We start from the raw sequence: 24,421 nt of genomic DNA, 5'->3' as shown, positions 1-24,421 counted from the left end.
TTTTTTGGCTCGCACACAACTCTTCTTTGTTACTGTAGTTATTTTCGTCACACATCTCCTTGATTCACTTTTGAAAGTGCCTGGCCCGTTGTTGGGGTTCAGGAAACCCGTGCATGAGAGCTGTCATCATAGAGCCTCCAAACCGAACGCGAACACTTCTGCGACGATGCCGACTTGTGTGACCTTTGTCTGATACACACAGATTAGGCCAGGCAGAGTCAGGGTACCTGTTCTCTCACAAATGGCTTGTTCCGACTCGGAGGGTTTTTCATTTTCACCTTTAAACTAAGTTTTCAACTCTCTCGCACATACTGGCTGGATGGTCTTGGGCAGTGATTTAGCTTCTCTGAACCTCTGGTTTTAATAAACTGTAAAGTGGGGATACTTTTTTATTTGCAGAGTTGTTTTGAGACTTAAGCACGGCTGATGGAGTGTAGGCTCTGGATTTGGGTGGACAGAAGTTAAACTGTGGTTCCTCCACTTATAAACACAATGGCCCTGGGCAAATATATATATTTAGCTTCTCTGAGCCACAGTTTTCTTTTCTATAAAATAGTATATAGTAATCCTCTTTGGTTTTGGGAGGTGGAAGTTGGTATGTCCGCCTACTCCATCGCCATCTTGTCTTCTGTCAAAATAGTATATCGTAATAGTAGCTGTTTTACCATGCTGTAAATATTAAATGAGATAATGCACATAAATAATTCATTAATGTGGTTCTGTGAATAGAGAAAGCTGCTAATGGTTATGATTAGTAAGGTTAATTTAATGTAAAATACATGTATAGGCTATCATTATAATAGTATTAATAGAAAATATTTAAAATGTGTTCTGTTTATTCAGTGGACTATGTTGTCTGTGGCACATGCATAGGGTTTTACTAAAAAGGTATTGTGTTTATAATGGTCAGACATCAGCAAAGAGGCTTTGTTTGTGGGATGCAGAGTCCACATGTATTACCAGGGCTTATAAAATAACAATTGAGGATTAATTGTTCATTTGTTGTGCTTTTTGTATTCATTTGCATCAGTAGTTGTCTTTTAAAAATTTTACTTTACAAGTCAAAATTTTCATTTTTATCTTATCTTAAAGTTATACAGCATACTCATGTTATTTAAAATTAATATAAGACATTTACTGAATGTAATTGCATGTGTGTGGTATTTGTGGGTCAGTTCATGCAGTATCCAAAGTATATTGCTATATATGGTTTCTCTCTCTATAATGTGTGTGTGTGTATAAAATTAAGGAATAAGTGATACATGCCTTTTACTTAAAGAGAAAATTCAAAACTACTTTTCTTAAAAATTAGTATGCCCTTGCATTATGTCAGTTTGTGATGAATTGCATCTGTATTGTATACTAGAGTCTAGCAACTAGATTGAACTGTTTCACAGCAAAAGTGCCAGGTAGAGAGTGCTTCTCAACTCTGGTTATCAGACCTGAAGAGCTATAAGAGCATTAGCAATACCCAGGTCTGCTGTGGTAGGTCTGGCTTACCCCACCAGGCGCATGGACTCATGCAAAGGAGACTCTTCAGAGAACCTGGGACATTTAGGAAACAAAACCCAAAGAGAGCTTGTCCAGATGGTTAAACCTTTTCTTTGCTAGCCTGAAAATGATGCCCCTGATAATGAGGCCTGATGGTTTCTATAGAATCTCCTTCACAAGGGACAGAGAGAGGTGCTGGCCTTCTCCCCCAATCCCCAGCCTGCTTCCCAGGCAAACCTGAGTTCTTTCCTGTTGATTCTCATCGGAGTGCGAAGGTTTTTCTTGGCATCATCAAGCAAGAGCACTAGTTTGGTAATCTACCCAGCTTAGATATGCAGTAGTGATTGAACATTTTAAAAGATTTTATTTGTTGATTTTACACAGAGAGGAGGGAGGGAGAGAGCGGGAAGTAGCAACTCAAAATTGCTTCACTTTAGTTGTTCATTGATTGTTTGTCATATGCGCCTTGACCAGGCAAACCCAGGGTTTTGAACTGGCGACCTCAGCATTCCAGGTCAACACTTGATGCATTGCGCCACCACAGGTCAGGCAGTGATGGAACATTTTAAATAGCTTTATTGAGATATAATTCTTATACCATACAATTTATTCATTTAAAGTGTATAATTCAATGAGTTTTAGCATATTTGCAGAGTTGGAATCATCACCACAATTTAATTTTAGAACATTTTCATCCACTATAAAAACAGCCCCATATCCATTAGCTGTCACTTCCTGCTCCCTTCCATCCCCCCCACTCCCTACCTCATACCCTCCTCCATCTGCAAGTCTGTCTTCTGTCCTTTTGGATTTAGGCATTCTGGCCTTTCATGGAAATGGAATCATACAAAGTGTGTTTCTTTGTGACTAGCTTCTTTCACTTAGCACACTACTTTTAAGGTTTGTCCACATTGTAACGTGGACCAGTACTTCGTTTCTTTGTATTACTGAGTAGAATCTCATTGTATGGAAAGACTGTATTTTGTTTACTTACTTATTTATGATTTTACATTTGCATCAGCAGTATATGAGGGTTCTAGTTTCTCCATCTGCTTTCTAACATTTATTTCTGTTTGTTGTTTTGTTTATAACATTTTGGTAGCTGGGTAGTGGTATCTCATTGCGGCTTTAATTTGTATTCCTTAGTGATTAAAGATATTGAGCATCTTTTCATGTGCTTTTGGACTTTCCTATATCTTCTTTAGAGAAAAATCTGTTTCACTTCTTTGTGGAGGGTAGGACATTTTAATACACACACACACACACACACACACACACACACACACACACACATACACTCCTTATGTTACATGTTATGTTTTGTGGCTACTCATATTTTTTTCTCAGACGATGTTTCCTAATTATTTGTGGTAATTTTTTTAAGTAGTTGTGGTATTTTATTAATACGGATAGAATGTAATTTTCAACTAATACCAATTTCTACTTCCTTAGGTCACACTGCAGAACCGAGTGGCATTGCAGAGAGCCAGACTATCGGTCTATGTGCAGCCGCCATTAATGTTGTCGAGTGCCCAATTCACTTTTGAATTGATGGGTGAGTGTTTTGTTGGGGACGTGCTTTGTTTTAGCTTAAAGTCTATCGTGGTGTGAAGATTTCTTTTTTTTTTTTTGTATTTTTCTGAAGCTGGTAACGGGGAGAGACAGTCAGACAGACTCCTGCATGCGCCCGACCGGGATCCACTTGGCACGCCCACCAGGGGGCGACGCTCTGCCCACCAGGGGGCGATGCTCTGCCCCTCCGGGGCGTCGCTCTGTTGCGACCAGAGCCACTCCAGTGCCTGGGGCAGAGGCCAAGGAGCCATCCCCAGTGCCCGGGCCATCTTTGCTCCAATGGAGCCTTGGCTGCGGGAGGGGAAGAGAGAGACAGAGAGGAAGGAGAGGGGGAGGGGTGGAGAAGCAGATGGGCGCTTCTCCTATGTGCCCTGGCTGGGAATCGAACCCGGGACTTCTGTACGCCAGGCCGACGCTCTACCACTGAGCCAACCGGCCAAGGCCAAGATTTCTTTTTAATTAAACATTTTATGTGTGTTTATTTCATGAATATATTTCTTGTCTGAATCGAGAGATTGGTGTCTTCCTGAGATTCATGCTTGTGTTATTTTGCTTATGGTGTTTTCCCTATTAAGCATCAGGCATGGACATTCAATGAATGGTTGTTGGTTCTGAAGTAATTACAGATTTCCAAGCGCTTCCCTTCACTAGGTGGACCTGTAATTGTACTTAAACACTATAATTTGGAAGGCTTTCTTTATTGGTGTTTCTCTTGTGAGCTATTTATTGAATCAGTAATGTTTGAGGAAAGAATATTGACTTTGGAGTCTGGCCTGAGTTGGAATCCTGGCCCGGACTCGCGCTCTGCGTGTAACGCTGGGCAAACTACCTTAGTAATTACTGGTAGCCTCAGTGTTTTTAATCTGCAGAAAGGGGAGAATGATGTCTTTCTTGTAGGGCTGTTTTGAAGATCTAATTAAAAAAATAAATCTGTGTACGATATCTGCAATAATGCCTGAAATAGCAGACAGGTCGTAAATGACAACTCTTATTCTTTGTCTAGGATCTCTTATCCCCTACCACTTACATCTAAGTTGTCATTAGTTGTGTTAAAGTGATTTCTGAATTATCTTTTGAGTCTTTTTCTTTTTTTGTTTACTGCCACTGTTGAGCTGGGGAATCTTTGTCTTATTCTGGAAGTCAAGAACATCTCTCTCTTTTTTGCCTTTGTATAACCAACCCTTACCTGAGTGCCTGGCAGACGGCGGACACTCAGTATTCATTGAGTGAGTTGAAGGAACGGTTGATTGGTTGAAGTAACCTTGTAGGTGATGTCCAACCATCGGTTTCTCACTTTATTTCCTATTTTTTCACAATACTTCTAATTTATGTTTTATTTTTTATTTTTTTTATTTTTTATTTTTTTTTATTATTATTTTTTACAGAGACAGATAGAGAGTCAGAGGGATAGACAGGGACAGACAGACAGGAATGGAGACAGATGAGAAGCATCAATCATTAGTTTTTCGTTGCGCATTGCGACTTCTTAGTTTTTCATTGATTGCTTTATCATATGTGCCTTGACTGCGGGCCTTCAGCAGACCGAGTAACCTCTTGCTGGAGCCAGCGACCCTGGGTCCAAGCTGGTGAGCTTTTTGCTCAAGCCAGATGAGCAGCCCACGCTCAAGCTGGCTACCTCGGGGTCTCGAACCTGGGTCCTTCCACATCCCAGTCCAACGCTCTATCCACTGCGCCACTGCCTGGTCAGGCTAATTTATGTTTTTAAAACACATTCTGAACAATTTCTTTTTCCAGTGACAAACCTCTTGTGGCTCTCTCATGCAGACTGGAGGTCAGATACCTGAGTGTAGATGGCTGTGCAGTCTGCGGAGTCCGCGGTTGTAGCGATGTCCATGTCCACCCCCCACTTCTGTGGTCTGCGTGCTGTCCACAGTCGAGTGCTGGCCCCCACTCCACAGTCTCTTGCCCCTTTGCGTACCTTGCTCGCTGTTCTTCTCAGTAAAGAGAAGCCGTGGTGTGGCACGCCATGTTTCCAGCCGAGCGTTAGCTATCTGACCTTGGGCCAGCCTCATCATCTCCCTGCAGCCAGTGTCCTCCTGCAAAAGAAAGGGGAGGGGGCAGTAATACCACCACCTTATAAGTTTGTTGTGACGGTTCAGTGACTTGATCCATGCAAAGTGTTTACTTAGCCGGCGTGCGATATACGTCTAATTTTAATTGTTGTTAACAGTTGTCCAGATGATTTAACGTACATTTCACGTTGCTTATAGAACCAGAGATGACGAGAACAGTAGCCTTTTCCGTCTGTCTGAAAGGAGGTTATGCGCCGCCTGAACTGGAAGGAAATGCCGTTGTTTCCTATTCCAGACCAACAGGTAAACAAACGTACAGTTGTTCGGGAATTTACAAGACTAATCACTCCTTTGCACTTGTGGGAGTTATGAGTTAAATGTTTAAGTGATAAGCTGGAAAAACACATGGTAAAATGTTATTAAGTGAAAAAATATTCTTTTCTAGTGTTAAATAAAATTGTATGTCCAAATTAGATTTGTGTGTTATGAATAACGATAAGTCTGTTTAGCTGATTTCTGTACGTATGTTTGGTTCTATCTTTTCAATTAATAGTAAATATGATATATTTTTATTCTCCCTAAGAGAAGGGTTTCTAGTCAGACTTTATCTATTTGAACTAATGAGAAAAGCCTCGTCTGAATTAATGAAAAGGACTGTTATGGATTACTCTAACATTAGGGCAGTATTCAGAGTATTAGATATTATTTTAGTGACTAATACTCTTTAGTATCTTACATGTTAAAATATTTAAGAACAGATCTACTAAAATTTGATCTATTTTTTTTTTAAGAAACTCTTTTTAGATTAAAAAAGTTATCTTTAATAAAATGATGGTTGCCAGGGATCAAGGGAGGTGTGTAAAATAAAAAGATGTTGGTGAAAGAGTACACACTTCCAGTTCTAAGAATAAGTTATGGGGGTCTAATGTGTAACATGGTGACTGCAATTAACAATACTACATATATTATATACTTGAAAGTTGTTAAGAGAGTGGATCTCAAATGTTTTCACCACACAAAAAAAATAGTAATTACGTGAGATGAAGATGTTAACAAGCCTTACTGTGGTAATCTGTTTGCAATATATACCTGTATAAATTATCACGTTGTATAGCTTAAACTTACATATATGTCAGTAGTACCTCAATAAAGCTGGGAAAATAGTGGGAAAAGGCTGTCTTTAGTCCCGTTGAGATTCAGTTATTATAAGTTTCAACTTAATTGGGTTAATTTTATGTTTTTTCCTGTATGGTGCTTTTTTATAGTAACAGTTTGACAATTAGTTAATGGGTAGAGTAAGAATAATTCATCAGTGCTTTTAAAAATAATGTTTAAATTCAGTGTAACTGACAGTAAGGTATTTCAGCAGTGTTGCATTTCTTTTTAAAAAACATTTGCATACAGTTTTCCCTCGATTAATGCCCACTTTGCTTATTTTAGCAATGTTTTTTATCATTATAATTTTTGTTTTGTCTAAGTGAATTTTTGGGCTTATGTGTTAATTCTGTGTACTGAGATGGTTTTATAACTTTAGTACGTTTTCAAAATCTATTTCTTCTGATTTGTAAGTTACTTTGCTTTAAATTTTTGAAAAATATTATTTTTAGTCAGAAGTGACCATTTTAACCATTTATGTATATTTTCAAAATTTGAGGTTACATACTATTTTATGTTTCAATGGCTTTGAGGAGTCCGGCTTCAGAAAGAAATACAAAACTTTAAGGGATCAAAGAATGATGGACTTTTTAGTGGGATGTTTCTGAAAGAACATTGAAATATTCACTGTGACTCTGAACCATGAACTGAGAGTAAGAAATATTTGGCTACAGTCTCTAGATTATTTATCATTAATTGAGCATCTCAATAATCGTAGGCATTATTATACCGTTTACCCTATTATACTTTGAATATGCAGCTGTAGAGACGTTGATGCCTCAATTCAAGTAGTTATTTCATTCGTTCTCAAGGGAAAGTCATGATGCTGTTTGAAAGTCAGAGAGATGGGTAACTTAGTAAAGTGGACAAAATGCTTAAGAATGCATTACAAAGTTGTAAAATAAGTTTGTGAGCTTATTGTTGAACATACCATTGTTAGCTATTACACTTTTCTATAGTCAGAATTTAAAAGATCATAAATTATTGCTAAATTGGTTGAAAGTTAATTTGAAATTACAGTAAAAAAAAAAAAGGTCTATGAAAATAAAAGAATACCAAGACAGGGCCCACCCTTCCCCACTCATAGCAGTATCTACTGACTGAAATGATCATATAAGCAAGACTAACTGGAAAAATTATTATTACGTATTTGGCCTTTCACTCAACTTTTTTTCCAGCAATTCATTTAATGCTCTTGATGCCATTTACATACTGAGTTTGGTTTGCTATTTGGCTGGGTCATGTATCTTTACCTCTTTTTGCCACATTTACACTGGAATAACACACTCCCGTGGACTTCTGAGAATGGAATTACAGATCTATGATTAGATTTCATTTATTCATGTTTTACTCTCCAGTTGTGGATCAACAACGCATTTTTACCAGAGAGCCATTGAAATCATCAGTGAAAATCTTAAAGATTTTAATTTATATTTTTAAGCAGAAATGTATTAAATTTATGTTGTAATTTCACCACCAGTAATTTGTTGCATTCTTTTTTCCCCTAACCCTTTTTTGCGTTGCCTCTGATGGATAGAGCGAAATCCTGAAGGTAAGATGATAATTTAGAACAAAATGAATACTGAACTGAAATGTGGTCAACAAATTGAATTGGTATTATGGCCATGAGTGAACTCTTTTTACGGAATGCTATTTTAATTATAGAAATCTCTTTAGGGATGATTGAATTTCTTGATTTGGCTATGGAGACAATACTAGATGTTTCGTCTCTTAGAGACTTCCACTCAGTCTTGATTGTTTCAGAATGATGAGAGTGAGGCTCCGTGACTATTTTTTTTTAAGTCATATGTCATTGACAAGTTATTTCAGTAAAGTCACTGGTGATTTACCTGTATGCTCTGTTATCTTATTTTACTGAAATAAAGAAATGGTAAGGAACAGAAGGTGTTTGCCACTGAATTCTAAATTGTCTTTTTTATATGCCCCAACAGACCCACCTCTGCCTCTGGTCAGAATGCCATGAGTACTCATTCTGTGGCCCTATTCCTTGTCTTGTTTAGAATTTATGAGGGAATGTCATCAAGAATCTGACCCCCTGAACTTGCCTGGGTCAGTGTTAATTGTTACCCATTTTGCACTCCCTGAAACCTTTGTTTATGACTCTAATTATCAAAGTATGAATCTCATTAAGTTTGTTTCGTCGGTTTCCCTAGCAGATTATGAGCTCTTCGAGAGCGGGGCTCAAGCACTCACATGTGAAGTATGCAATAATAGGATAAATGACTACTATTCTTTGAATCTTCTGCTTTGATTATTTTTTCTCCTAGGCACTGACTTTATTTGGTGGTTTGTCTTAGTATTAGATATTTAAAAATAAATATTAGATAATATTAATCACTTAGTATTAAATATATAAAATACTTTTAAATTAATGGCAATATTTACTCGTACAATTTTGGGGATCACAACTTGAGTTGCTTAGCATTTGGGAGGTGGAAATGTACTGATATGAGAAATATTTTAATAGAAGTATGTGATTAGCTTACTAACATAAACTTGTCAAGTTAGAATTTGGGTTATTAAAGAACCCATTATTATTATTATTATTATTAATAATAGTAGAAGAATTTTAATATGTAGATCTCAGTTCCCCTAATCCCAAATCTGTATTTCACACAGGAAACCCTGCCTAAGGCAGTGTCTTTTTTTAAAGCAATGTCTTCAGAACAAATGTAAAGAACCCATTATTAATAATGAATATTTATATTTTACTTTTCAAGATTGCATATAACTGATAAGATTTGTGCTGACTTTTGTAAAATACTATATTATTATTATTTAAATGGTTTGTTTTTAAGTTTTAAAAAAAATCAGCAAAAGGTTATTATTGAAAGTAACTTATTCCCTCTAACTCTAAATTTAGTTCCCAACCATTAGGGGAGAAAAAAAATCACAATATATGGAAATTTTAGTATTTCAATGCAAAGCTAAAGCTGGTTTTAATAATGTCTTATGATCTAAAATTATAATTAAGTTTTAGGGAGTGGAGTTGAAATACTCAGCTTCAGCTAGTAGGCAGGAAAACAACGTGTTACCACTTCACTCTCACTTTACACACAAGGCTTCGCAGTTCAAAGGCCGGTCCATTGTATCGGCCCGATCCGTTCAGGCTGCGAGGCCGATAAGCAGTCTTGTTTTTACACGGGCAGAGAGAGGAGCAGGCGAGGCTTTCTGTTGTCCCATAAGAGTGAGTCTCCGTTATTTCTGCATTAAGGTTACATGACACGGACAGTGTAAAACATGATTACAGATGGAGCACAGGACGCAGCCAGACATAACAGGAAGGGGTCGAGGAAGTTCTGGCTACCAGACATCACCACTGCTTTGGGGTTCCTTGTTTTCAGTATGAAATGACTCTAGCAGGCCCCTGGAAAGAGCGCTACAGGCGTTCCGTAGAAGTGTGATTCATTGATTTAGTCCTTCCACTCTGATATATATGTTCTTTTCACTCTCTCACTTTTTAAAGCACATTTTGGCTTCCCTCTTGACAGTGATACTGGGCTCTTGGGTGTGCCAGGTGTAATTAGAATTCTCTATCCTGGATAAATTGGTCTGTCAGGAGTGGTTTCGATGTGACTTTTCTCTCTAAGTGTTAAATAATTTTGTGATTAATTGCACCGTAGTGGTTGCAACTCTCCATTTCCTCTGGTAGGCTAGGAAGGGAAGTGTTTGAAGAGGAGGTGATTATGTTTGGTGAAAACTGCAGTGCAGAGCCAGTCTGATGAATGAATGAGTAGGCCAATATTTGGATGTTATAAATGACCAACCTTTTTCTTTTCTCTCAGCATAACATTCAGAGTTGAATAAGCCTGTTTGCCAACTACACAGAGAAAATATCACTGATGGTAGGCGAAGTTAGGACCAATTAGGCTCCTTCAGCTGAGTTGAAAGCCAGTTGGAAAGTCTTTATGTGTAATTCTCTCTTACCTTCCTTGTTACAGACACTCACGTGCACGCACCCACACACACTCCCGTGTCTCTGGCTTCGAGTGCTCGGATACAGTCGTAGTCTGAAGAGTAATTGGGAGCCAGATTGACAGACTCTCAAGGAAACGTAAATCTCAATAGAAGTGTGCCTCTGATGAACCCCACGACTAAATACTAGAGCTCGTGGTTTGAAGTGCTTGGGTTTTAATTTGACGGGAAGTAATATAAAATACTGGCATTGTGATTTATTCTTTTCAAGATACGGTTTCTTCAAACTGGTTTCTAAAGGTTTCACACTCCTCTCCCTCCCCCCCCACAATGGTAAAACTTTTCAAGCTGCCAGCATTTAAAAAATGGCCATCATCATTTTATTAAGTATGAGTGTCATCATTTTTCAAAATAATGTTTTCCAAATGTCCTGTGAAACAGGTTCATAATTCCTGGAGAAAAAGAACTTTTGGAGGGGTTCTGCAGACCTTAGCAATTGCACACCATTGCCCTAATGTGTGATATTAACTGACCTAACTAAACTGTGAATGGAGTTATAATGTATTTCCCTTCTTGGGCTTATTAGTGCTTGCAGTCTATTTATTTCAATTTTTGAAACACAGATGCGCGCGTGCATGCACACACACCCACCCACACACACACACACACACACCAGTGTCCTTAGCTCTGGGTTCTTGAAGATTTAGTAGCAATGTTCAGATATAGACTCAGTAATGTAAGGCTAATATTGATCATGCTTTTTTTTTTTCCAATCAGTACCCAATTCAAGTGAAATAAAGCCACAGTTTTAGAAGTATAGGTTTAGAAGAACCATTACAGCCAAATTTTGTTTAAACAATTAGCTCAGACTTTTGTTCAAGGTAAATAAAGATAGCTTGTTTCTGGGCATATCAGAATTCTCAGAAGCTGAAATATGTTTTCCCATTATTCTGTTCATTAAAAATGAAGGAAATAAAATAGTTTCAGTTTCTTTGTTCTTTCCAGTCTGCATCCATTATTTGAGGCTATAATTTATATATTGTAGAGGAATCATATTAGTAGGTATATTTCTACAATTTGGGGATATATGGAATATATCATATGAAGTTGGAAAAAAATAACCCTTCATAATATTATTTTTTGTGGTGATATTCATAGTTGTGGTTTGAGCAGTAGCTTAGATCATACTGCTAAAATATTTTGAGTCAAAATATTTCATCATTGTAAAGCACAAATACACATGCCTTTAAAATCTCACAGACTGTCCGGAAATAATACCCTGGGACTTTTCGGAAGAGCCACCAGTTATAATTTGCATCTAGGATTCCAGGACGAGTGAACTTAACATCTGTTGGTTATGAGCAAAAAATTGAGCTATGTAAAATATGATGGATAATAGATTATGTTGAAGAGAATGACAAATACGGTCCACATGCTCTGAAAAAATATTTAATTGACCTCATATATCAACATGTCTCCCTTGCTGATGATCTCTCACTATCCCAGTGAATAAATAATACTGAAAAGTATACTCCCAGCTTGGATATAGAGCAAGCCACTCAACTCCAGTTGGCTTTAACAAAATCTATCGCTAATTGTAGGGAATCTTACTTTGGGCTCATGTCCCCATACTTGAACTGCTCTTACTTTGCTAATTTTGAGGTGCTCCTTGACTGCACTGTAAAGAAATAACGGAATTGATGTGTGGACCTGCCAAGTAGAGTCCAGCAGTACACGGACATATAGGTTTCTGTATGTTATTTTTATCTCACCCGATAAAAAATAGACTCGTTGACTAAAAGGGCAGAAAACTAAAGTTGTAGGATTGCTTCTCTAGATTTACAAGTAAGAGCACCTAATTTGCTCTGGTTTCAGTTTCATTCACTGTAAAAATATTGAAAGGAATTGATTTTTAAAAAACTTTTAATGCTGATTAAACTTTTTGTTATTATTTATTGTTAAGTTACGTATTTCAATATGCCTGTGTACATAATGAAAAAATTGGACAATTGAGTGACTAAGGAAGCCTTTCAAAATGTCACTTAGTAAAGTTAAATGGATTGAGAAAAATCTAATTCTATGAAAGTAATGTTTTTAATATTAATGCATAAAATCTCATAAGCTTCAGTACCACTTCAATAGAGCACATTCTGCTTTCCTGCTCAGAACTGACTGTAAATTATTCATTGTAATTTGAATTTTCAATAAGTAAAAAAAGCTAAAGCTTAAAAAAGTTGGGGGAGGGGTAGAGAAATTAGTAGATATAGTTATATAGTGTCTTCCTGGTGTTAAAGCTCATATTCATTACTCATTTTAGCTGCTAGTCTTAAATTAGGGCTAGTGCTTTGAAGGTCTTAGTTTAAAGATAGCTCAGTAATTGACTATAACTGTATAACTATACAGGGTGAAGCAAAAGAAGGTTTACAGTTGTAAGTACACAAACCCCAGAGCTTATTCTTCCATTATTATTCGTTAATTATTGTATTATTTTCCATACAAACAACTCTAAAACTACTTTTGCCCCAGTATATTATTTATATATATACACACTATATATACTATATATACACTATATATGCTATTGTATATATATACACTATATGTATATAACTATATAGTGTATTGCTCTATATATATGTTTGTGGGTATATATATGTGTGTGTGTGTGTGTGTGTGTGTGTATAATAGTGTTGAACTGTGATGATATTTAAAATAACATTACTATTAAAGGCAGACTTTATGCCTGTGTTCCTTAAGATTTTATTTTTGTCTTGCACTTAAAAAAATTCTGCATGCTTAAAATTTTTAAGTTACAGTTGACATTCGAAATTATATTGGTTTCAGGTGTACTGCCTCGTGGTTAGACATTTCTGTCCCTCACAGAGCGATCCCCTGGCTCTGCTTTGCCCTCTTTGATAATAACGCCCATGCGTGAATTACGATAACAACGCGCCGTGATCTCGGTGATGCTGGCTGAATGAAACAGGCGGGCAGCGCGCTTTGAACCTAAGAGATGTCGCTGCTCAGACTGTTAGCGGCCTAGGTTTTCTTTTTCTTTGCCCAATTACTTGTCAAATCTGTGACTCTACATCCCTCCCTTTTTATTTCAGGCATTCCTCGAGTGATCCAAAGTAAATTTAGACTTCCCCTGAAATTAATCTGCCTACCAGGTCAGCCTTCAAAAATTGCAAGCCACAAACTAACTATTGATACCAACAAACCTCCAGTGAGCCTCCTTAGTCTCTTTCCAGGTAGGACTTTTGAAGTAACATGCCTGTAATATCAGAAATGTTAAGAATTCAGAATGGAATCCTTTACCAGCAGGTAATGATGGGGTAATTATCAGATAATTGTTAAGTCCGAATATAAAAATGCCTCCAGGATTTTCTCCTTGCCTGTTCAAAGGCGAATAGCTTATATCAACAGGGTAATAAGGTGTGCCTTTTAAGTTTGATTAAAATTAGTTATAATCATTATTTTTGCTTCAGTGTTCAGAAATGAAAACATCAAATGTTTCTTTTTTGACTGTGGAATTTTTTTTTTTGGCTTGGAATGTAAATATTTATTATTCATTTTCATAGCAGGTTTTTGGCTAGGTACCTTTTAAAAAGTATAGTCCTATGCCCTGGAAAAGTAATCTCATAAGCGGGTGCTCTTTATGGTTCCACTGCCGTCAGCAGCCGGAGGGGGCGCGTGTTCAGTCTCTGACTCTGATTGTCTAGAAGGGGCTTCGTATAGAGAGCTTTCAGTATCCCAGGGACATTGGGGGTCATTTGTGAAGGTGTGACCTTCTCCAGGTGTCAGTTTTTCTTCCTGAGTAGCGTAGGAAAAAAAAAAAAAAAAGAGAGAGAGCGGTAGAGCGTCGGCCTAGCGTGCGGAGGACCCGGGTTCGATTCCCGGCCAGGGCACACAGGAGAAGCGCCCATTTGCTTCTCCACCCCTCCGCCGCACCTTCCTCTCTGTCTCTCTCTTCCCCTCCCGCAGCCAAGGCTCCATTGGAGCAAAGATGGCCCGGGCGCTGGGGATGGCTCTGTGGCCTCTGCCTCAGGCGCTAGAGTGGCTCTGGTTGCAACATGGCGACGCCCAGGATGGGCAGAGCATCGCCCCATGGTGGGCGTGCCGGGTGGATCCCGGTCGGGCGCATGCGGGAGTCTGTCTGACTGTCTCTCCCTGTTTCCAGCTTCAGAAAAATGCAAAAAAAAAAAAAAAAAAAAAAAAAAAAAAAAAAAAAAAAAAAAAAAGAGAGAGAGAGAGGCATTGATTGGATAAAGCATCTTTTGTAGCCAGGGTTTCTAATGTGGCCCATCGATTCACATTCTTGGTGATGGGGTGGAATTAAAAAAAAAAAACAAATCTGGGAATTAAATCAACCCTTTTAAATCTCTCATTAAAAATGGTCCCTGTTGACTGTTAGACGCACTCTCACCCTCACTTTAGTGGGTAGGATTTAGAACACAAAGAGCATTTGCCGCAAGGTTAGCAATTTATGATAAGTCAAATTTTGTGCTATTAACTACTTAAAGTGCTTAGAACTTATTTTTCATTAATTTGAAGTGTTTAAAAAGCTTTATTTATGTATAACTCTATGAAAAGCCTTCAAAATGGAATGCTTTTTATTACAATCGATCTATTCTTTAGTTTGAATTGAGTGTGGGTATACGTGTGTGTGTGTGTGTGTGTGTATGTATGTGTGTGTTTAGCAAATAGTTTGTACCTTTTGTTTTTTCCCTTCCTTTCTTTCTTAATCAATTTTATTATAACAAATTTGGATTATCAAAAAGACAGAAAAGAGTCACTACCTTTATAACATCGTATGTAAATGTATTAATTCTTTGGATCTTCTATACTATCCTGGAAATTTAGTAGGAAATTCTGTGTCACACACCTTATTTATTGGTGCCTTTAAAAAAATTTTAAGACCCTGGCTTTTGAGTGGTTGATATTTACTGTAGATGGCTGGAACCCAGAGAGATAGAATAAAAATGCATGCTTCTGGTCAGACACCATCTCTGTAAGCTAGGGAAACCTTAGATAACTCATCCATTTGTCTCCTGATTTGGGGCTCAATTGTTTTGAGATCGTAGGTGTCTTATCAGCATATATTTGATTCTCCCTCACTTTAGGAATGGGACTCAATGACAGATTTTTAACAGTTTCCCTCAAGATCCAATTATGTGGTACAGGATGTTCTTTTTGGAGTTCCCAGACTTATGTTCACGTTGAACATGCTAGAAGCCTGTGACTGTTTAAAATAAATACTCTGCGTACTTTTTCACTTTTCACTGAGTACTTTTCACTCTTCATATATATAAGTGGCAAAGTTGCTATTGAAAATCTACTTTTTAACGGAGATAAAATTAATGAGCTTCATAGAGGAGAAATAAATCTACTTTTAATCTACATCTGTTCCTATTAGTTTACGTCAGTTCTTTTTTTTGTGAACAGAAACAGGTATAATTTCAATAACTTAATTTTTCTTGTTGTAAAAGAAATGTGAAATTTAGAAATGGATAACCAAAAAGAAACAAAGAAAACCCCTATAAGTTTGACCCAATTTTTTTTTTTTTTTTTTCATTTTTCTGAAGCTGGAAACGGGGAGAGACAGTCAGACAGACTCCCGCATGCGCCCGACCGGGATCCACCCGGCACGCCCACCATGGGGCGACGCTCTGCCCACCAGGGGGCGATGCTCTGCCCATCCTGGGCGTCGCCATATTGCGACCAGAGCCACTCTAGCGCCTGGGGCAGAGGCCACAGAGCCATCCCCAGCGCCCGGGCCATCTTTGCTCCAATGGAGCCTTGGCTGCGGGAGGGGAAGAGAGAGACAGAGAGGAAAGTGCGGCGGAGGGGTGGAGAAGCAAATGGGCGCTTCTCCTGTGTGCCCTGGCCGGGAATCGAACCCGGGTCCTCCGCACGCTAGGCCGCCGCTCTACCGCTGAGCCAAGTTTGACCCAATTTTATTTGACATCAATATATAGAAGTCCTATGTAAACCAAGAGTGAGAAGTACTTGTGAAAAGTAAATGCACAAAACCAATGGATCCTGAGGGAAAATTTTACATATTTGTCACTGAGTCCCGGAGTTGAGTGATGCTCTGTGTTTTCGATCTCTTTCCCCCCTTGCGCTATATTTTGGGTAGTTCCTATTGCTCTACATTCAAGTTATTTTCTCATGCAGTGTGTCATGGGCCGGGAATCCCACCCAGTGTAGTTTTCATCTTAGACAGTGTAGTTGTCATCTCTCAAAGTTTGAAATAGGTCATTTTCTCCTTTTAAAGATACCTTCCATGTCTCTAATGTAACTTCTTTGAACATATACATATGACAATTTGATGACTGTTTAAATGCCCTTGCCTCCTGATTCTGTCATGTGTCCTTTCTGAGTTAGTTCGGATTGATTTGCTCCTTGCTATGTACGGGTTGTAATTTCTTCCTTCTTCGCATGTCCAGTCTTTTTTGAATGAAGAATAGAACTTCGGAATGTTATCCGGGTGTGTGTTGAGTATTGTCGTTTTTCTCTAAATGGTCTTGAGCTTTTTTTTTTTCTGAGACACATCTAAGTCACTTGAGAAAGTTTGATTGTTTCAGGCGTTGCGTTTAAGCTCTGTTAGGTAGGATGCGAGCAACATTTTATTCTAGGGCAGATTTCACCTTCTACGGAGGCCAGACCCTTCTATGGATTCTTCGTGATGCCAGTGAGTTGGGCTGGTTTATGTTCTGGCAGTGAGAACGGGTTATTCCTGGCTCTGCGTGGAGTCATGAATGCCCTTTCCTGTAATCTTTCTGGGCGGTTCCCCTGCCCCCTGGCCTTGCAGAGGTTCCTTGCAGGCACAGACTGACTAGCATTCTGATGTGTACTCAAGGGGCACTCTGCCCATCTCTGGCGATTTCTTCCTGTAGCTCTCTTTTCTCTGATGCCCCGCCCTGTGAACTGCTGCAGCTTTGGCCCTTCCGGACGCCCATCTCTGTCTCCCCTGTTTGGGGAGACTGCTGGCTCGCACCTCGGTTCCCCCTTCCTGTGTAGCGGCCCAGAGATTTTTCTCTAGGCAGTAGTAGGCTGGGGCAACCAGAGGGCTCAGCTTATTTTTTCTTGTTTGTTGGGAGTCATTGTTGTTCTTGATTTTGAGAAGGATCATCAGTCTAAATGCTTGATTTGCTGTGTTTATTACTGATTCTAAAAATAATGAGTTGATTCTTCAGGATCCTCTAAGACTGAGCACTTGGCTTTTTTTTTTTTTTAGTATCTCTATAAACACATGCCTTTAATTATATTTGATGTGTTTTACTTCATTGCAGTTACTATCTTTTTTGATACTTAAATATTTTCATCTTTGGCCAATGGTTGTCTCTTTAAATTGGTTCTGACATCCTTTTCATACAACTCTGCTCGTCACTAAGTGTCCCTGCTTTTGCTCTGATGTCATCGTGGGCATTTCCTGCCTTAGACCTAGAATGAACCAGTAGGAGGAGGGAAATGAGATGATTTCAGAGTGTTCTTGTGAGGCAGAACTTGTAACCACTGGAAGCTAGTATGGAAATCAGTTAATATAGTTCATACATGGGCTTCCAACATAACTAGTGACATTAAAAACACTTGTCATGAACTAAGCTTCCTATTTCAAACATTAAGTGCTTTGCCTTATGGTTCTGCGAGGTGATTTTTTTTCTTTTTGTAGGTTTTGCCAGTCCCTCAGAAGACGACCAGGTGAATATAATGGGCTTTCAGTTCCTAGGAGGTTCCCAGGTTACTCTTCTGGCTTCCAAAACCTCGCGTGAGTAAGACCATGGTGTTGTGACTTTGAAAATTTCCGTCAAGTACACTCATCATTATCAAAGATTTCTGCAAAGGGTGATGTAGTTCAACTAAACATTGAAAACTAAGAGCCATGGTATTACGTACATAGGACATAATAAAAGTTATAAAGATAGGATCCTATTTCATTAGAGATAAATAAATACCTTTGGGGATGAGGAGAGTTTGAGAGAGGAATTTAAAAAATTGAACAATGTTTTTGAGATAGATACATGTGAACGAGGTTTTGGGGACTACTGGAAACTGGAACTAATTTTTTTTTTCTTTTTTCTTTTTTTTTTTTTTTTTTTAAATTTTTTTTTAATTTATTCATTTTTTAGAGAGGAGGGGGAGAGAGAGAGAGAGAGAGAGAGAGAGAGAGAGAAAGGGGGAGGAGCAAGAAGCATCAACTCCCATATGTGCCTTGACCAGGCAAGCCAGGGTTTTGAACTGGCAACCTCAGTGTTTCCAGGTTGACGCTTTATCCACTGCGCCACCACAGGTCAGGCTTGGAACTAATTTTTTTTTAACTTTTAAAGTTTATTTAGAAAATTAACTTTAATAGGGTGACATTGATCAATAAGAGTACATACGTTTCAGGTGAACATCTCTATAACATTTGAACTGTTGATTATGTTGTGTACCCATCACTCAAAGTCAAATTATTTTCTGTCACCTTATGTTTGTTCCTCTTTACACTCTTTACCCCCCTTCACACTCACTCAACTCCCCTTCCCCCTCCCCCACATTTCTGTCCCCCTGGTAACCACTTCACTTTTATCTATGTGTATAAGTCATGGAACTAATTTTTTTTGTGTGTATATATTCTTACATTTTTCTTTTGGACATTGGCAGGTCCAAAAGAAAAGGTGAGAATGAATGACATGTGCTGAGACTAATCTCAGTAGTATGAAAAGTAGTAATTATATACTCAAGTTTGAATTTCAGATTTAAATATACTTTATTGATTTGTTTACTTCATATGAGAATAATAGTTGAAACTGCTCAAAGAAAAACTCAGAATATTTATAATAATGGGCTACCAAATCTAAGATGATAAGAAGAGGAATAAAGATTAGAGAAAAGTGATACATGGTGGAAAATTAATGGAATCAATGTATCATAAGTCTCAATGAGATTAAGAGGTGAAATAGAAATCATAGAGTGAGTAAATCAGAAGACCATAAGGTGGTGGTCAGAGAATGAATGAGATGTTGAAGTCAAGAGTTCAGAGGGACTACAGATTCATTGATGACAAGCTCATCAGGAAAGGTCTGACTTTGGGGGAGAGGCTTGTGAGGTGGGGAGAAGAACAGGGATTCCAAGGAAATGAGCTGTCACACCTGTGGATATCGACAGAGCCTGTTTGATGTTAGCACAATGAATGAGAAAAATATACTCATCCAGACCATTGTTGTGAAATCTTAGAGCACTAATGATCAGGAACATATTCTCAGAGTTAAAAAGGAAAAAAGCAAGCTATTCAAGGAACAGGAATCAAGAAAACATTTAAGTTTCATTAAAGCAGGGAGGGGCTGGGTGGTGGGTATTGGGTGAGAGAGGTAGAAGGATAGAGCAACAAAGGAAAGAAAACAATCTCAGGGACACAGACAATGGTGTGGTGATTGCCGGGGGCAGGATGGGGGAGGAGGAAGGGAATGGGGGGAGAGGTGATGGAAGGAGACTTGTGGCAGTGAGGGTGGACACGCACTTCCATGCACAGAGAGATGCTGTAGATAGAATTGGGCGCCTGAAACCTGTATAATTATGTTAACCAATGTCACTCCAACGAAATTAAGTTAAAAAAAAATCAGTGGATGCTAGAAGTCAGTGGAAGAATTTTCTACAAGATTTGAGAGAGATGATTTTCTTTTTCTTTTTTTAATTTTTATTTATTTTTTAATAATTTTATTTTTAATGGGGCGACATTAATAAATCAGGGTACATATATTCAAAGATAACAAGTCCAGGTTATCTTGTCATTCACTTATGTTGCATACCCATCACCCAAAGTCAGATTGTCCTCTGTCACCTTCTAGAGAGATGATTTTCAACGTAGATTTCTGTACCCTGCTAAACTGGTCATTAGCAGCGAGTGCTGAGTAAATACATATTCTCAGCGTCACAAGCAGGGGTAAACAGTTCAAACAGAGAATTTATGTAGCTTCAAGTAGACCTTTGAAATGGAGAGATAACTAACATACTGAAAGATTAGCCTGAACGATTTCTATATGCTAGAGAGTGATGGAGCTGCTAGAGAGTGATGGAGCTGCTAGAGAGTGATGGAGCTGCTAGAGAGTGATGGAGCTGCTAGAGAGTGATGGAGCTGCTAGAGAGTGATGGAGCTGCTAGAGGGTGATGGAGCTGCTAGAGAGTGATGGAGCTAAGGTCGAGTTTAAACATCCTTTGCTTGTCTCTTGATTATTCTGATTTCAGGTGTGCTGAAAACACTGCAGTCATGTGCGGGAATAAGGGATGGGCCACGAGAGGTGGCTTTCTTTCTTTCTTTCTTTCTTTCTTTTTCTTTCTTTCTTTCTTTCTTTCTATCTGTCAAAAGTATATGCTATCTTTTTTTAAAACTTATATATTTATTTAAATTAAATTTATTGGGGTGACATTGGTTAATACATTCCAGGGGTGGGCAGAATGTTTATGGTTGTTCATATGGAAAATAATACCATAATAAATACAAGACTAAACTGTTTCACATACTCACAACTGTAAACCTGCGTTTGCCAACCCCTGTATATGTTTCAGGTGCACAATTCTGTAATCAGTTATCTGTATATTGAATTGTGGGGGGCCCGCCAGCCAGAGTCTGGTCTCTTTCTGTCACCACATAGTCGGCTTTCTTTGCCCCCTTCGCCCTCCCCCGACTGGCCCACCCCTCTGGTAACCACCACACTCTTGTCTGTGTCCATGAGTTTGTTTGCTGCTTTCTGTTTTCTGTTCCACAGCATAGGTCATTTTGAGACATGTTAACTAAATATCTTCAGAACAAAGACTGGGAGAGGCTTGACTTCATCTCTGTTCATTTCACACGTACCTGATATAAAAACCCCTCTGGCTCCGTGGCACTCCTGGACCGATGGACAGACAGACAGGCAGAGAATCTGTAATATAGTGTGTGGTGCTTACAGAGCCCACTTTAGGTGCTGTTGAAGCCCAGAGGAATGCGGTTCCCTGAGAGGTTTTATTTGTGAAGGATCTTGAAGGGTGACTAGATCGTTAGGTGGAGGGCATTCCACAAAGAGGAAAAGGTGTCTTCAGATGCTTGGGAGAGCGTGGGGTTTTAGAAATCAGTCAATTTTATTCTGTGCTGGGAATTTTCTATAGTAGGGGCTTTGTGATAGTTTTTCAGTGCAGCCAAAAAATTTAGGGATAAGTATAATGATCAAATCCTAAGTCACCTGAAACCCACCCAAGCCCCTGTGAACACTTTCATATGTGCAGTGATCCACCAATATATCACTGTTGGGTACTTACCTTAGACTTTCTTAGCTACATTATCAATAGACAATGGTTAAATGATATCAATTCAGCTTGGAAAAAGCCTTTTGAAAAGTAAACTTAGAGAAACTCATCTATAGTTTCTCAGGTTGTATATTTAGAATATTTTACTAATATCTACTGAAATTGTTTATAGTATTTTCTCAAACTTTTTGGTTTAAAAAGCATTCATCTTGCCTTTCCATCTCACAATTTAAAATTTCCAAATAGCATAAATTATACTGATGCTTTGTTTATGACATGAATACAAACATTATTTATATTGATGAACTTCAGATGTTCTGACATGAATAGACACTGACGTGATGCATTCTTGTGCCCTGCTTAGTTAAATCCATTATTTTCTCCATTTGTAGTAGCGTGGAATGGCAGTTGACCGGGCTCCAATCATCCAAATTTATTTCATTTGGAGGCTGGAATGATTATTTCCACTGAGCTGCTATTACAAGATGCAAAAGAAAAGAGATAAAAAAGAAAATTCAATGTTCATTTTGGCAGCTGTTTTAATTACCAGTATTGTAAGGGTGTATTTCAAAATACAGCTTTCTTCTTTCATGTTATATTATAAATAGGTTTTTCTTTCTCCTTTCCATGAAATGTATACTCTGGAAAGTGTCCAGGACAATGTTAACCATTTTGGAACACAAATACTGAGAAAATGCTTAATAATCAAAATAATGCCTTATAAATCTTTGACTCATTCATTCTTGTTGATTTGTGGTAATCTGAAAAAAAAAATCAACTTAAAAATAATTATGTTTCTATTTCTGAATCCCAAGTATAATTATAAACTTTTTCTTGCAAAAAAAAAATTAGTTCTATTTTTTTTCCCTGCATGTATTGATGGAAATAAGAATAATTGAAGCCAAAAGAGTTACAGAAAATATTACATCTATTTAAATGTTTATTATTTTTACAGTTCTATTATTTGGTGACATTCATGCATTAGACTTGGTCACAGTAGTGTATTATCTTAGCCCATTTGGCTGCTATAACAGAATACCGTAGACTGGGTGGCTTTTGTTTGAAAGAAGTTTGTTTCTCACAGTTCTGGTGGCCGGGCAGTCCCAGCTCAAGGCTCTGGTGCAGCTGGTATCTGGCGAGGGCTGCTTCAGGTTCAGAGATGTCTGTTTGCTGTGTTCTCATCTAGCAAAGGGGCAAGCGAGCTCACCGGGCTCTCTTTTATAAGGGCACTAACTTCATTCATGAGGGCTTCACCGGCATGACCTAATCACCTCCCAAAGGCTTTACCTCCAAACACCACCACATTGGGCATTAGGGTTTAACACGTGGGAGATGGACACATTCAGTCTACAGCAAGTAGCTGCTGGGTATCTAGAATTTTATTTCTATTTGGATTATTCATTGAGCTTTAGATTTTTTTTTACTTGTTTCAATCCATACTTTTTGTATCAGTTTTAATTTTTCAACCAATAGTTTTTTTTTAATTTTAATAATTTTATTTTTTTAATGGGGTGACACCAATAAATCAGGATACATATATTCAAAGATAACATGTCCAGGTTATCTTGTTCAATTATGTTGTATACCCATCACCCAAAGTCAGATTGTCCTGTCACCTTCTATCTAGTTTTCTTTGTGCCCCTCCCCCTCCCCCTTTCCCTCTCCCTCTCCCCCCTCCCCCCCCGTAACCACCACACTCTTATCAATGTCTCTTAGTCTCACTTTTATTCGACCAATAGTTTTTGAACATCTAATTGTGCTTGATTTAAATTTTATAATTCAAAGATAAGTTGCATCTGTACACGTCTTTTCCCATACAGCTTATGTTCTGTCTCCATGCCAACCTTGTAAGCGATGTTTCACTTTTCCCTTTGTGTAGAGGATGACATTGAGGATGGGATAAAGTCCTTTGTACTGAAGGCACAGATTTAAAAATTTACTAGATTTTAAAGTTTGTTAAGAGGAGAAGACTTGAGAAATGGTTCCCCGCCCTATTGTCCTGCCCTTAATTGCTACATCTACCCCCCTCTGTCACCTGGATTATGGTTATAATGTCCTGTCAGTCTCTGCCTGCCCTTTCCCAGTGCATTTTCTACTCGGCAGCTCTTGAAATCAAAACAAAGAAACAAACAATCATAACTGATGTCATGCCACTCTCCAGCCTCAGGTTTTTATGTTTATAACAACACCACCCTTGTGGGTCTCCCCGTGTGTTCGGGCCTCTGCCTAGCATTCAGCCCCACCCTAGGGTACTTTCTTTCTCACTCTGGTCCATGTCTGACTTTTCTTAGTTCCTGGTGTCTGTCTGACCTTTCTCTGCCCTGAGGTCTTGGAGCTTGCCATTCCTTGTAGTGAGACTATACTGCCCGTTCTTAAGGTCCAAGCATTTTTCTTCATTTCTTTTCTCTCTTAGAACGATACCGCATTCAGAGTGAACAATTTGAAGACCTCTGGCTCATAACAAATGAGCTTATTATCCGCCTTCAAGAACATTTTGAAAAGCAGGGAATCAAAGATTTCGCGTGTTCTTTTTCTGGACCCATGCCCCTTCAAGAATATTTTGAGTTGATCGATCATCATTTTGAGGTGTGTATGATTAGAAGCCACGCTGTTTATAATTCTTCAGTACAGGAAAGAAAGAGGCGCTGCAGAGGTAAGAACTGTAAGGTGCATGCTGGTAGTCCACGTGTCAGGTGGCTCTTCTCTGGCGGTTGGTGGATTTCTTGAGTCTGTCCCTGCCCGCTTGCCCAGTGTGTGATTGGTTGCAGACCCTGAAGACTGGCCCCCTGCAGCTAAGCATGTGATCTGGCCTCAGAGCAGAGCTGATTTGAGTTCTTCCACATGGGCACTTAACCTTTGACCCCAGTAACCCGGTGCTGAAACTGTTGGAGCTTATCGGCAGCCATTTGGCTAACTAATTCTAGCAAGCCATAAACGAGGTGTGATTATAAAGTCAAGTGATTTTTCCT

General features: G+C 38.6%; 1 protein-coding gene across 2 annotated transcripts in view; it reads left to right on the top strand.

Annotated features, from left to right (window-relative positions):
* BBS9 (Bardet-Biedl syndrome 9) overlaps positions 1–24,421 on the top strand; it is a 384,264-nt gene that overhangs the window by 174,790 nt on the left and 185,053 nt on the right. For both annotated transcript variants that reach the window (XM_066354391.1, XM_066354392.1), the window contains 6 exons: positions 2,944–3,046; positions 5,295–5,399; positions 7,789–7,803; positions 13,298–13,438; positions 17,863–17,958; positions 23,866–24,038. In XM_066354391.1, the coding sequence (XP_066210488.1) occupies positions 2,944–3,046; positions 5,295–5,399; positions 7,789–7,803; positions 13,298–13,438; positions 17,863–17,958; positions 23,866–24,038 (633 nt within the window). The remainder of the gene's footprint in view (positions 1–2,943; positions 3,047–5,294; positions 5,400–7,788; positions 7,804–13,297; positions 13,439–17,862; positions 17,959–23,865; positions 24,039–24,421) is intronic.

Source organism: Saccopteryx leptura, chromosome 12 (assembly GCF_036850995.1).
Source record: "Saccopteryx leptura isolate mSacLep1 chromosome 12, mSacLep1_pri_phased_curated, whole genome shotgun sequence".
In the NCBI taxonomy this organism is placed as follows: domain Eukaryota; kingdom Metazoa; phylum Chordata; class Mammalia; order Chiroptera; family Emballonuridae; genus Saccopteryx; species Saccopteryx leptura.
Note: the sequence above shows the minus strand (reverse complement) of the source record. Positions and strands in the feature narration are given on the sequence as shown.